Source organism: Aythya marila (assembly GCF_965140915.1).
Source record: "Aythya marila genome assembly, chromosome: 5".
Classification (NCBI taxonomy): Eukaryota; Metazoa; Chordata; class Aves; order Anseriformes; family Anatidae; genus Aythya; species Aythya marila.
The window spans coordinates 19,789,345-19,800,740 of record NC_139046.1 but is presented as its reverse complement, the minus strand read 5'-3'; the positions used below and the strand labels follow the sequence as shown (position 1 = coordinate 19,800,740).

The 11,396-nt window shown below is 70.0% G+C and overlaps 4 protein-coding genes across 8 annotated transcripts; 3 read left to right on the top strand and 1 right to left on the bottom strand.

The window, feature by feature from the left end:
• The first annotated feature begins 22 nt into the window (after positions 1-22).
• Positions 23-4,414, top strand: TKFC (triokinase and FMN cyclase). 2 transcript variants are annotated; one of them, XM_082762336.1, is made up of 18 exons: positions 23-67; positions 745-943; positions 1,016-1,205; positions 1,287-1,397; positions 1,472-1,653; positions 1,738-1,816; positions 2,014-2,103; positions 2,210-2,244; positions 2,321-2,405; positions 2,501-2,590; positions 2,693-2,809; positions 2,954-3,079; positions 3,183-3,320; positions 3,511-3,617; positions 3,698-3,801; positions 3,880-3,913; positions 4,021-4,110; positions 4,203-4,414. In XM_082762336.1, exons 2-18 carry the CDS (start codon positions 938-940, stop codon positions 4,353-4,355), a joined length of 1,737 nt encoding a protein of 578 aa, XP_082618462.1. In that variant the 5' UTR covers positions 23-67; positions 745-937; the 3' UTR covers positions 4,356-4,414. The 2 variants fall into 2 exon arrangements, with proteins under 2 accessions (XP_082618462.1, XP_082618463.1); XM_082762337.1 differs by having other exon boundaries at positions 25-67; positions 802-943.
• Positions 4,415-5,282: 868 nt separating this feature from the next.
• Positions 5,283-7,463, bottom strand: CYB561A3 (cytochrome b561 family member A3). 2 transcript variants are annotated; one of them, XM_082761628.1, is made up of 6 exons: positions 7,347-7,463; positions 6,834-7,042; positions 6,478-6,686; positions 6,241-6,395; positions 5,601-5,763; positions 5,283-5,444 (listed from the first exon to the last, which is right to left on the bottom strand). In XM_082761628.1, the coding sequence occupies exons 1-6, from the start codon at positions 7,433-7,435 to the stop codon at positions 5,421-5,423; spliced, it is 849 nt and encodes a 282-aa protein (XP_082617754.1). In that variant the 5' UTR covers positions 7,436-7,463; the 3' UTR covers positions 5,283-5,420. The 2 variants fall into 2 exon arrangements, with proteins under 2 accessions (XP_082617754.1, XP_082617755.1); XM_082761629.1 differs by having other exon boundaries at positions 7,274-7,405.
• On the top strand, positions 7,441-9,977 carry TMEM138 (transmembrane protein 138). Of its 2 annotated transcripts, none has more exons than XM_082761630.1 (5): positions 7,441-7,543; positions 8,121-8,369; positions 8,458-8,629; positions 9,375-9,450; positions 9,591-9,977. In XM_082761630.1, exons 2-5 carry the CDS (start codon positions 8,242-8,244, stop codon positions 9,701-9,703), a joined length of 489 nt encoding a protein of 162 aa, XP_082617756.1. In that variant the 5' UTR covers positions 7,441-7,543; positions 8,121-8,241; the 3' UTR covers positions 9,704-9,977. The 2 variants fall into 2 exon arrangements, with proteins under 2 accessions (XP_082617756.1, XP_082617757.1); XM_082761631.1 differs by lacking the exon at positions 7,441-7,543 and adding an exon at positions 7,720-7,840.
• A 71-nt stretch (positions 9,978-10,048) lies between these two features.
• Positions 10,049-11,365, top strand: TMEM216 (transmembrane protein 216). 2 transcript variants are annotated; one of them, XM_082761633.1, is made up of 5 exons: positions 10,049-10,273; positions 10,370-10,471; positions 10,594-10,661; positions 10,781-10,982; positions 11,055-11,365. In XM_082761633.1, the coding sequence occupies exons 1-5, from the start codon at positions 10,248-10,250 to the stop codon at positions 11,068-11,070; spliced, it is 414 nt and encodes a 137-aa protein (XP_082617759.1). In that variant the 5' UTR covers positions 10,049-10,247; the 3' UTR covers positions 11,071-11,365. The 2 variants fall into 2 exon arrangements, with proteins under 2 accessions (XP_082617759.1, XP_082617758.1); XM_082761632.1 differs by having other exon boundaries at positions 10,062-10,273; positions 10,569-10,661.
• Positions 11,366-11,396: the final 31 nt, after the last annotated feature.

The following is an 11,396-nucleotide window of genomic DNA, read 5'->3' as shown; positions in this document are numbered from 1 at the left end:
AGCGGAAGGGCCGCTCTGCGCCGCTCTGCGCCGCCGGGAGGACCGCCGGGAGCAGACGAGACGAGAGGTGGGGGGCGGCACCGGACCCCCCATCCCCAAAAAGGGTCAGGGAGGGGGCCCCGCTGCTGGGGGGCGCCCCCGGGACTTCCCCATGCCGGGAGGGGGCCCCACGTGTCAGGGGGTGCCCCCTGGTATCCCCATCTCCATCCCAGGAGGGGTCCCCATGTGTAGGGCTGCCCCCCCCCGGTCCCCCCCCTCCATCCCAAAAGGGATCCCCTTGTGCAGGGCTGCGCCCCTTTGACCCCCTCCCCATCCCAAGAGAGGTCCCCGCGTGTAGGGATGTGCCATATGGCACCCCCCATCCCGGGAGGGGTCCCCCTTGGTAGGGCTGCCCCCCCCGGTCCCCCCATTCCCATCCCAGAAGGGATCCCCATGTGTAGGGCTGCACCCCCTATTACCCCCCTCCCACCCCAAGAGAGGTCCCCGTGTGCAGGGGTATGCCCTATGGCACCCCCCATCCCGGGAGGGGTCCCCACGTGTAGGATCACACCCCCTATTACCTCCTCCCACCCCAAGAGAGGTCCCCATGTGTAGGGTCACACCCCCTGCTACCCCCCCACACCCTGGTAGGGGTCCCCATGTGTAGGGTCGCACCCCTTGCTACTCCCCCACACCCTTGTAGGGGTCTTCACGTATAGGGTTGCACCCCCAGACCCCACACGCCCCCTTCCCTGCCCTCCCCAGCCCAGCCCAGCCGGGACACCCCCATCCCGGGGGGGGCTGGACCTTGCCCTCCCTCAGCCCCCGGCAGAGTTTGGACCCAGGCCGAAGGCTGCACGGGAGCCACAGCACGGGGACAGCCGACGGAGCCGGGGAGCCTCACGTCCCCCCCCAGTGCCACCGGGACCCCCAGGAACCGCCGTCCCACCACGCAGCCATGGAGGTGAGCCGGGGGCAGTGCGAGGCCCCTCTCCCTGCTCCCCGTCCCCGTGTCACCACCTCTCCGTGCCTGCAGGTCCCCAAGAAGCTGGTGGGCTCGGTGGCCGGCTGCGCCGACGACACGCTGGCCGGGCTGGTGGCCTGCAACCCCGGGCTGCGGCTGCTGCGGGGACACCGGGTGGCCCTACGAGCTGACCTGGATGCCCTGCGGGGACGCGTGGCCCTGCTCTCCGGGGGGGGCTCCGGCCACGAGCCCGCCCATGCAGGTGAGTGCCCGCAGCCCTGTTGTGGGCTCGGTGACCCCATCCCCAAAATCCCCGAGCCCTCCCGTCCCTGCTGCTCCACAGGGTACATCGGGAAGGGCATGCTGAGCGGGGTGGTGGCCGGTGCCGTCTTCACCTCTCCCGCCGTGGGCAGCATCCTGGCGGCCATCCGGGCGGTGACGCAGGCTGGGGCAGGTACGGGGACACCCTGGGGTGCTGGGGGAGGCGGGTGGCCCTGCCGCCGCCTGACTCCCTGCCCCTCCCCGCAGTCGGGACCCTCCTGATCGTGAAGAACTACACCGGGGACCGGCTGAACTTCGGGCTGGCGCTGGAGAGGGCGCGGGCGGAGGGGGCTGACGTGCAGATGGTGGTGGTGGGGGACGACTGCGCCTTCACCAGCCAGAAGAAAGCTGGGCGCCGCGGGCTGTGCGGCACCGTCCTCGTGCACAAGGTCCGCGGGGGTCCCCCTGGTGCCCCTGAGGGGGGGACGATGCGCAGGGGTCCCTCACCCCTTGCTGCCCCCCTCCCTTTGCAGGTGGCCGGGGCCCTGGCGGAGGCGGGGGCGAGCCTGGATGAGATCGTCAAGAGGGTGTCGGCGGTCACCAAAGCCATGGGTAGGCGCGCGGGACCCTCCCCAGAGGCAGATAAGAGGCACCAGCACGGGGTGGACTTCAGCCCGAGCCGGGCACCCCACGTGCCCGCAGCGTGGCCGGGGCACGGTGGCGTTCCTGCCTCCCCGTGTGGCTGTCCGCGTGCCCGCCGCCTGCCCCGAAATGTGGCACGCAGCCCTCCTTCTCCCCGCCGCCTGCAGGCACCCTGGGGCTCAGCCTGTCCCCGTGCAGCGTCCCCGGCTCCAAGCCCACCTTCCAGCTGGCCGCCGACGAGATGGAGCTGGGGCTGGGTGAGGAGCTGCCCCCTCGCCTCCCCCCTGCGCCAGGCTGCTGGCGGGCGCGGGGGCCGCGTGCCCCTGGGTGCCAGCGTGGGGTGACGCTGTCCTGTCCCTGCAGGGATCCACGGCGAGGCCGGTGTCCGCAGGATGAAGGTGAGCAGCGTCCCCTCACCCCACTCCTCTCCCTGTGCCCCTGGCCTGGCCTCACGGTCCCCTGCTCCTTTGCCAGGTGATGCCGGCGGACGAGGCGGTGGAGACGATGCTGGCGCACATGACAGACCCTGCCAACGCCTCCCATCTGCCCCTGAGCCGCGGTGAGCCCCCCCTGGGTGTCCCCTGAGCCCCCCCGGGGCACCCCCTGCACGTCCAAGGAGACGGGGGGGGCTTCACTCTGCTCGCTGCCTCGCAGGTGCTGCCGTGGTGCTGGTGGTGAACAACCTGGGCGGGCTGTCCTGCCTGGAGCTGGGCATCGTGGCTGGCGCTGCCGTGCGTGGGCTGGGTGAGTTTGGGGGCACCCCGGAACCCCCCCCCGGAGCTCTCTGCTCCTGAGGGACCCTTCCTGCAACGCCACCTCGCTCACGGCCACCCTTAACCCGTGCAGAGAGACGAGGAGTCCGCATCGCCCGGGCCCTGGTGGGCTCCTTCATGACGGCGCTGGAGATGGCCGGGGTCTCCCTCACCCTCATGCTGGCGGATGAGGAGCTGCTGGGGCTGATCGGTGAGCGCCCGCGGGCGGGGAGGTGGCACGGGACACATGGGGTGGCCCTGGACACCAGCACTCGTGGGCACACGGGACTGGGGCTGTAGATTCGGCGGCTCCCGCTGAGCTGCCACTTGCCTCCCTCCTCACCGGCTGCTCCAGATGCCGAAACCACAGCCATGGCTTGGCCCAACCTGGTTGCGGGGCCCGCTGTGAGCCAGAGACCGGAGGTGCCGGCACCAAACGAAGGACCAGAGCCGCAGCCAGCTCAGCAAACACCCAGCACAGGTCAGGGCGGCCGCAGGAAGGAGCCATCCCCGCTCCCTGCCTCAGTTTCCCTGCCTCCCCTGAGTTCAAAGCCAGGCAGGGGGGTGACGGCTCCTCCCTGCAGGGCCTGGCGCGAAGAGGGTGCAGCTGGTCCTGGAGCGGGTGTGCAGCACCCTGCTGGGCCTGCAGGACAAGCTCAACGAGCTGGACCGCGCGGCGGGCGACGGGGACTGCGGCCACACACACGCCCGGGCCGCACGAGGTGGGTGCCACCCCTTCCCTGCGCCAGGGCACCCCCAGCTGCCCCCTCGGAGGAGCAGGGGCTGCTCCACCACGTCCCTCGGTGGGCAGCGAGGACCCCCAGGCCTTGAAATATGGCCCCCGCTGGGGGACAGGGTCCCCCCACGCTGCTGGATCCCCGCAGCCTCCCTTTTTACCCCTCTGCCCCGCAGCCATCCAGGAGTGGGTGCGTGCCCGGCCCCCGCCGGCAGCCCCGGCCCAGCTCCTCTCGGCGCTGGCTGACCTGTTGCTGGAGAAGATGGGCGGCTCCTCCGGTGTGGTGAGCGCAAATCGGGACCCCCGTTTTGTCCCCCTTACCCCGCTGCCACCACGGTGGTGACGGGGCCGCTGTCCCCGCAGCTCTACGGGCTCTTCCTGACGGCGGCCGCCCGGCCCCTGCACAACCGCAGCGACCTCCCGACCTGGGCTGACGCCATGGACGCCGGCATCGAAGCCATGCGGCGGTGAGTGCGGCGGGACCCCCGCGGGACCCCCCCCAGCCCCTCTGCGGGCTCCTGCCAAGCGCTGTGCTCGCCACGCAGGTACGGAGGAGCTGCCCCGGGGGACAGGACGATGGTGAGTGCCACCGCGAAAGGGGAAGCGTGACGGGGTCCCGACGCTGCCCTCTTTCCCTGGGGGCTGTGGGCGGCCCTGGCGCTCAGCCCGCTGCCCGTGTCTCCCAGCTGGACTCGCTGTGTGCTGCAGCACAGGCGCTGCACGCCCTGCGCAGCCCCGGAGCCGAGCTGCTGACGGTGCTGGCCTCCGCCGTGCAGGTACAGGGACTGGGTGGGGACAGAGGATGGGCAGAACGGGCTGGAAACGGCCGCACCGGGCGTGCCCTGAGTGCTCCCCGTTCCCCTGGCAGAGCGCGGAGGAGGCGGCAGAAGCCACCCGGCACATGGAGGCCGGCGCGGGCAGAGCCAGCTACATCAGCTCGGCCCAGCTGCTGCAGCCTGACCCCGGGGCGGTGGCGGCGGCGGCCGTGCTGCGCGCTGTGCTGGAGGGGCTGCGGGGCTGAGGGAGGGCAGCCGGCCTGTGGTTGCCCCCCCCTCGGCTCCCTGAGGCTGCAGAGGCGATGGGAGACATGGCAATGCGCCCCCCGTGCCCCCAATGAACGTTTGTGGTCCCCAAAAGTTGGCTCAGTGTCTGTCCTCGTGCAGAGAGGGGTGGGGTGGTGGGGTTTGGGGTTGGGGGGAGGCGGCTGGTCCCCATGGCAATGGGGGAGGTTTCAGCCAGCCCTGAGCGTGATGGCTGGGGAGGAAGGAAGCTGCTGGGCCACGCACGAGCCCTCATCTCTGCCCCCGTGGCTGGCTGGGGAAACCATGAGGCTCACATGGCTGCGCTCACGGGGTGTGGAGGAGGCTCCAGAAAGGGGGCAAAACAGGAACTTGGGGACCGGGGCAGAGCCTGCCCTGCACCATGGGGTGAGGGGAACCACGGGGTGAGCACGGGGACTGGGCTGGGCTGCCCCAAAGGACGCAGGTGCAAGAGTGCTGCGGAAGCCAGCGCTTTATTAAGCGTCCCTGAGGGCTGCTGAGCTGGTCCCACCACCACACACGCATCCCCCCGAGGGGTAAGGCACGCTGCGAGGCCTCCTGCCGGCCCCGCGGAGGAGGCAGGGCTGGGGCAGCCCGCGCTGTGCTGGCTCCCAGCGCCACCAGTCAGTCACGGGGCACTCCTCTGGCAGCTTCTGACCTGACGAGGTGCCCGAGATGGCACCGCAGGGCTCAGGGGCAGCCGATTTGGCACAGATCCCAGTCCGGGCGCGAGGGGACAGCCGGACCCCGCAGGAGCTGGCAGGCAGAGGCACGAGGACGCAGGCTCGAGGAGCTGGGCGCTGCAGCTGCTCTCGGCCTGAGGCTGGCAGGAGGCCAGTGCTGGGCCACAAGGGAGGCAAAAAGGTGTCCCCACTGCAGCAGCGTCTCTGCTGTGAGGCAGCTGACCCCGTTTCTTCCCACCGACAGAAGAGCGTTGGGCACAGGCAGCCCGGAGAAGGCGAGGCGTCGGGGCAGGCGGGAGAGCGACGGGGTCGGAGAGCTCCGGGCTGGCAGCCCCGGCACGGCAGGGGGAGATCTCGGAGGCGTCAGCGCTCGGTGCCGAGCAGGGGCTGCAGGGAGACGTGGGTGAGCCTGAAACCTGCGCTCCCCTGCCCAGCCCAGCCCGGGGACGGACTGGTTGGGGCCACGGGGGGTGGCAGACCCCCGGCTCGGCTCCTCAAAGCCACCCTGGGAGCCGATGTGCAGCCCCACAGCACTGCGGGTACCTGGCGCGTGTCCGTGGAGCCGTCCTCGGGGCGCTTCCAGTCGGGCTTGGCCAGGGCGCACAGCACCAGGACCCCGAAGAGGACAATGAGGAGCCCCAGAGTGTTGGCGAAGACGGCCTCGGGGGGCAGGCGGTTGTAGGGCGCCGGCGCTGTCCCGTTCTTCCTGCGGAGGAGAATCACAGGGCTGGCTCTGTGCCCCCAGCACAGCAGGAACAACCCCACAACTCCAGCAGCCCCATAACACTGCTCCCGTGGCTGTCTGTCCCGTCTGAGGCCATGACAGCCCCCTGGCCCCTGAGGGTGCTGCTGCAAGGAGCCGCCAGCGGCCGGTATACAAAGCAGCACGGGGCTGGAGGTGACGTCTGGAGGGTTAAGACCCACCAAGAGCCTTCCTCATCACGTCCAGCCTTCCCCGCAGCCCACAGAACTCCTTATCCACCCTGCAGCAGGGAGCTGTGGTGGTTAACCACGCACCTGGGGTGGGGGGAAAGTTTTCACTTCCCTTAGTTAAACCCATGCTTAGTTTCGGTTGATACCACTGCAAGCGCGGAGATAAAAATACAGCCCCAGCTCCCCAGCCTCTCGCCCCGCGGGGGCTTTCCCCGTGGCTGGTCCAGCAGAGCCCCGCTGCAACACTCACAGGCTGAAGAAGAGCTTCTCGTTGATGCCCGACACGCAGGATGCCACGGAGAGCATGAGGATGGTGGAGCCGAAGAAGACGTGGACGGGCTTGTAGAGGGCACGGAGCCAGGGGGGCGCGTAGGGCAGCAGGAAGGCGCTGAAGCCAGCCAGCCACTGCGGGGACAGGGAATGAGGAAGGGAAATTTGGGGGGCTGGGACGCAGGGTGGGGGGGGGGGGGACGGAACACGCACCCACCTGGCAGGAAAAGAGCAGCACGGTGGCCAGCCCCAGCCAGCTGTGCAGCGAGTACATGTTGGGCGTCTTGGAGGCGTTGTGGAAGCCGAAGACGGCCACCAGCCCCACCACCGTGAGGCCGAAGGCCGTCAGGGCCAGGGCGCCGTGCAGGAGCTTCCAGGGGAGCTTGGGGCCGCGCCAGGCGGGGGGCAGGCGGTACACCAGGGCCGCTGGCAGGGCGAGAGGGGTCAGGGGGAGCCGGGGAGGAGCAGAGGGGAACAGGGAGAGGGAGGGGGCAGGATGGGGAGTGCAGGGGGGAACAGGGGGAAGCAGGGGGGGTACAAAGGGGAGCAGGGAGGAGCCGCCTCGCCACTCACCTGCTCCGTAGAGCACCACCATGCCCGCCACCATCAGCACCGGGTGCCAGTTGAACATGCGGGCGCTGCCGTCCCAGGCGAAGCCCCCGCGCCAGCGCTGGCACCAGGAGGCCACGAAGGCCAGGCAGAGGAGGCCCAGGCCGGCCAGGAAGGCGCAGAAAGGCCGCAGGGGCACGGCCAGCATCGCGGCACCGGGGGGGCGGCCGAGCCTGGAAGGGAAATTCGAGCTCCGTCAGCCTCCCCGCCCGGCTCCCCGCTGCGTGCAGGCACCGGGGGGAGGAGCCGGCCCCAAACGGGAACCCGCAGCCCGGGGGCGGCCCCGCCGCCTGCCACACGCCTCCCGTGGGGGGGGGAGCCCCGGGTGCCCCCCCCGTGCTCCCCGCGGCCCCTCACGCACCCGCGGGCTCCCTCCGCCTCCCCCCGGCCCCGCTCCCCCTCACCGGCCGCGGGGAAGCAGCCCCGGCCCCCCCCCCTCCGCCTCCGCCGCTTCCCCCGCTTCCCCCTCGCCCTCACTGGGCGCCGCCATGTTGGGGGGGGGACGCTCTAGCCGCCCGACTCGGTGGTCCCCCCGCGCCGGGCAGGGGAGAGCCGGGGAGAACCATAGAGAGCGGCGGCTAGAGCGGCCCCCCCGCGCTTCCGCCTCCTCCTCCTCTTCCCCCCCACCCTCCCGCGCGCGCCGTTGCTATGGAGACGCAAGATGGCGGCCGCGGGTTAGCGCTGGGCCGGGGGTCGGGGGCACCGGGGGGAGCCGGGGGGAGCCGGGCACCGCCGGGACGGCACCGGGAGGCTCGGGGGGGGGAGCTGGGGCCGCTCGGGGATCGGCGGGCTGCGAGTCCGGGGGGTGATTCCCAGCCCCGGGGGTCCCCTGGTAGAGAAGGGCCCGGCCCCGCTCCCCCGGCCCCTGCCTCACCCGCGCCTCCCCGCCCGGCCCCGGGGGTGAGGGGGTGAGGTGTCGGGGAGCGGTGCTGGGGCACGGCGTGGCCTGCTCAGCGCTGCCGGGGAGAGGCGTGAGTAATCTGCCCGCGGTCCCCCAGGGCTCACACGTCCTCCTCGTCCCTGTGTTTTGTTTTTTGTTTTTTTTTTTTCCTGTTTGCTCCGTGAAATCGGGGGCAGTCGGAGCCTGGAGGGTGGGAGAGAGCGGGCGAAGAGAGCGCAGCTCGGTGTCTGTGCTGGGAGCTGTCAGGACGCGCTGTGGCTGTCACCCTGCTTTGAGTTTCCTGGCGGAGGAAGGTGGCAGGGTTCAGGAGCTGGGCTCCCTACCAAGCAAAACCTCTGCTTCCCCCACAGGTGCCAGCTGTAGGGAGCAGCGATGCTGAGCCCCCGATGCTGAGCCCCTGGCACCATACCATGAGCTGCCTGCACCTCTGGGGATGCCGGGGCTGAGGGCTCCAGCCCCCTGGGAAGGAAGATGCTCCAGACCAGCAATTACAGCCTGGTGCTGTTCCTGCAGTTTCTGCTGCTGTTCTATGACCTGTTTGTCAACTCCTTCTCGGAGCTGCTCCGCACAGCCCCTGCTGTCCAGCTCATCCTCTTTATGTGAGTGCCAGCTGGGCAGGGCAGCGGGGCAGAAGGGCTGGGCTCTCCCCCACCACCGAGCTCTCACCGTGCCTCTCCTCTCCCTCAGCATCCAGGACATCGCCATTCTCTTCAACGTCATCATCATCTTCCTCATGTTCTTCAACACCTTCGTCTTCCAGGCCGGGCTGGTCAACCTCCTCTTCCACAAGTTCAAGGGGACCATCCTGCTGTCCGCAGCCTACCTGGCGCTCAGCATTTCCTTCCACGTCTGGGTCATGGTAGGCTGGGGGCTGCCCGCTTCGCCCAAGGGCACGCAGGCAGCAGCCACCACCCCCTGCTGCCTTCTGTCCCTTTCCCAGGAGAGGCAGGGCACGGTTTCCCACTGCTGGGGACGTTTTGGTGTGCCCCCATCCCTGTTGCCCCCCTGATCAGGCCGGTAGGGAGCTGCCACATCCCAGCCCCTGCCCTCAGCGCTGCGACCTGCTGCAAAATCCTCTTTCCCCAGGGGAAGCGTGGCAGCTCTGGCTGCGTGTTGCCACAGAAGCCCACGCTGGAGCGATCCCTGCTGAAGGCTCAGCTCCCAGTTTACCTGGGATTAATCCCCAGCAAACGCCCGTGCAGGGAGGCTGGGGAGGCCCTTCCTGCTGGCTTCAAGCCCCGGGGGTCCCCTTCTGTCCCCTGTTCCCTGTCCCAGCTGCCAGTCCCCAAAATGGGGATTCCACAGGGCTGGGGTGAGGGCTCGTCCCCACCCCGCTGCCCCAGGGATGTCGGGGTAGTGCCCGGGGCCGTCCTGCCAGGCTGTCCGGGCAGGGGATTGATGGGGATTTGCAGGGATCTGAAGAGCGAGGCCAGAATAGGTCCTGGCTCGCTGCCCAAATCCCCTGAGCCGCTTAACCTTTGGGGTGCGGGTGCTCCCGGAGCCAGCAGCATCACATGGGCCCGGGATCAGCAGCGGCCAGGCCGTGGGAGCCGGAGGTGCTGCCCCCAAGCTGAGGCACGTGTCCTTCCTCCTGTCCCCGACAGAACCTGCGGTGGAGGGACTCCGGCCGCTTCGTCTGGACCGAGGGCCTGCAGACGCTTTTTGTTTTCCAGCGGCTGGGTAAGGGCTCGCGTCGGCTGGGGCAGCAGGAGCAGAGAGGGAGGCTGGGGGCTCCTGGAGGCCGTGTGGGCACCCCAGGCCCTTCTGGCCGTGACCCCAAAGCGCCTGCCCTCACCTCCTTCCCTCCCTCCGTCCCGCAGCGGCCGTGCTCTACTGCTACTTCTACAAGCGGACGGCGGTGCACCTGGGCGACCCCCTCTTCTACCAGGACTCGCTCTGGCTGCGCAAGGAGTTTGCTCACTTCCGCGGCTGACGGCGCCGCTCCAGCTGGCGGCTCCCTCTGCAACTCCTCGCCCCGAGGGACGGATCCCAGCGGCCGGGGCAGCTGGGCCAGGCCCCTCGGCTCTGCTCTTTGTGCTTCCAGCGTCCAGGCTGGCCAGCACTGGCATGGCTCATGCAGACAGCAGGGATCAGCAGGATGCTGGTGTGTCCTGGTCTGCCCCTGCGTCACGGCCCCTGGTGGGACTCGGCTGTTTTTGTGGGTAGTAAAGGAATAAACTCGCTGCGTTTTCCAGGGGCTGCCTCTGTCTGCGTGTCCCTGGGGTCTTCCCCCTCTGCGGGGAGCATCCCTGCCTGCTGTGGGGCTGTGGGGAGAGCAGAAAACGCAGCACCAGCCTGCTGGGGGGTCACAGAGCGGGCTGGTGGCCCTTAGGGGACAGACACACGGCCAGGGGAGCCCCTCGGACAGACACACGGACAGGGGACCCGCGGGCCTCGAACCCGCGCCCCTCGCCCCCGGTCCTCCAGAACCATAGAGAGGGCGGGCAGAGCGGCGCGCGCGCTCCCCGCCGGTTGCCATGGAGACGCAAGATGGCGCCCAGGGGTGAGGAACGCGGCGGGGCCGTAACGGGGACCGGGGGTGAGGGGTGTGTGGGGGGGCTCGGAGCGGGGCCGTGACCCCCCCTGGGCTCCCCCTCAGGCCGCCAGCGCTCCTCGGCGCCGCTGCAGGTGCTGCTGTTCCTCAACGGCTGGTACAGCGCCACCTACTTCGTGGCCGAGGCCTTCATCTTCGCCTACAAGGGTGAGCCTTCCTCCCCCCCCCCCAGTCCCTCCTCATCCTCCTCTCGCCCCCCCTCTCCCCGCGGCGGGCGGGGGCGCTGAGCCGGCCGTGCCCGCAGCGCTGCTGCTGCCCTACCCCGCCAGCAACCTGCTGCTGGACGCGGCGCTGCTGCTGCTCTACCTGGGCACCGAGGCCACCCGCATCTTCTTCGGTGAGTCCTGGCGAAGGGGCTTCCTCATGGCCCTCCCCCACTCCCCCTGCTGCTGCCCCATCCCGGGGGTTTTGGGGCATATGGGGCAGCCCCCGCCCTGCTGACCGTGCGCCCCGCAGGCTCCAAGGGCAACCTGTGCCAGCGGAAGGTGCCGCTCGCCGTCAGCTTGGCCCTCACCGTGCCGGCGGCCGTGATGGCAGCCTACTACCTGCTGCTGCAGACCTACGCCCTGCGCCTGGAGGCCATCCTCAGCGCCATCCTGCTGCTCTTCTACGCCGCGGAGCTGCTGCTGGGCGTCCTGGCGCTGCTCTCCTTCTCCAGGTACCGCGCGGGGCGAGGGCGGCGCCGCGGTGCCGCGGGCCGCTCTGCTCACACGTCCCCTGTCCTTCGCAGCGTTGATGCGTACTGAGGCCCTGCACCGGAGCACCCGAGGCACAGGTACGCGAGGCAGCAGTGAGCCAGCCCGGCTCCTAGGCCCGCGCTGGCACCCGTGGGCAGCCCCAGGAGCAGTCTCCCCGCTGCCCCATCCCCTCCGCTTCGCCCGCAGCATGAGCGAGCGAGCGACGCGCCGGGCAGCGCCTGCCCTGCTGCCACCCGGCCCCCCCAGGGCTGGTGCCACACAGCTCAGTTCAAGGTACGGAGAATTATTTTTTTCTACTGTGTTCTCAGAATCAGTCACTATTTTCCAATAAATATTTATTTTTACCTGCTGCCTGGGCGTCTGGCGTCCCACAG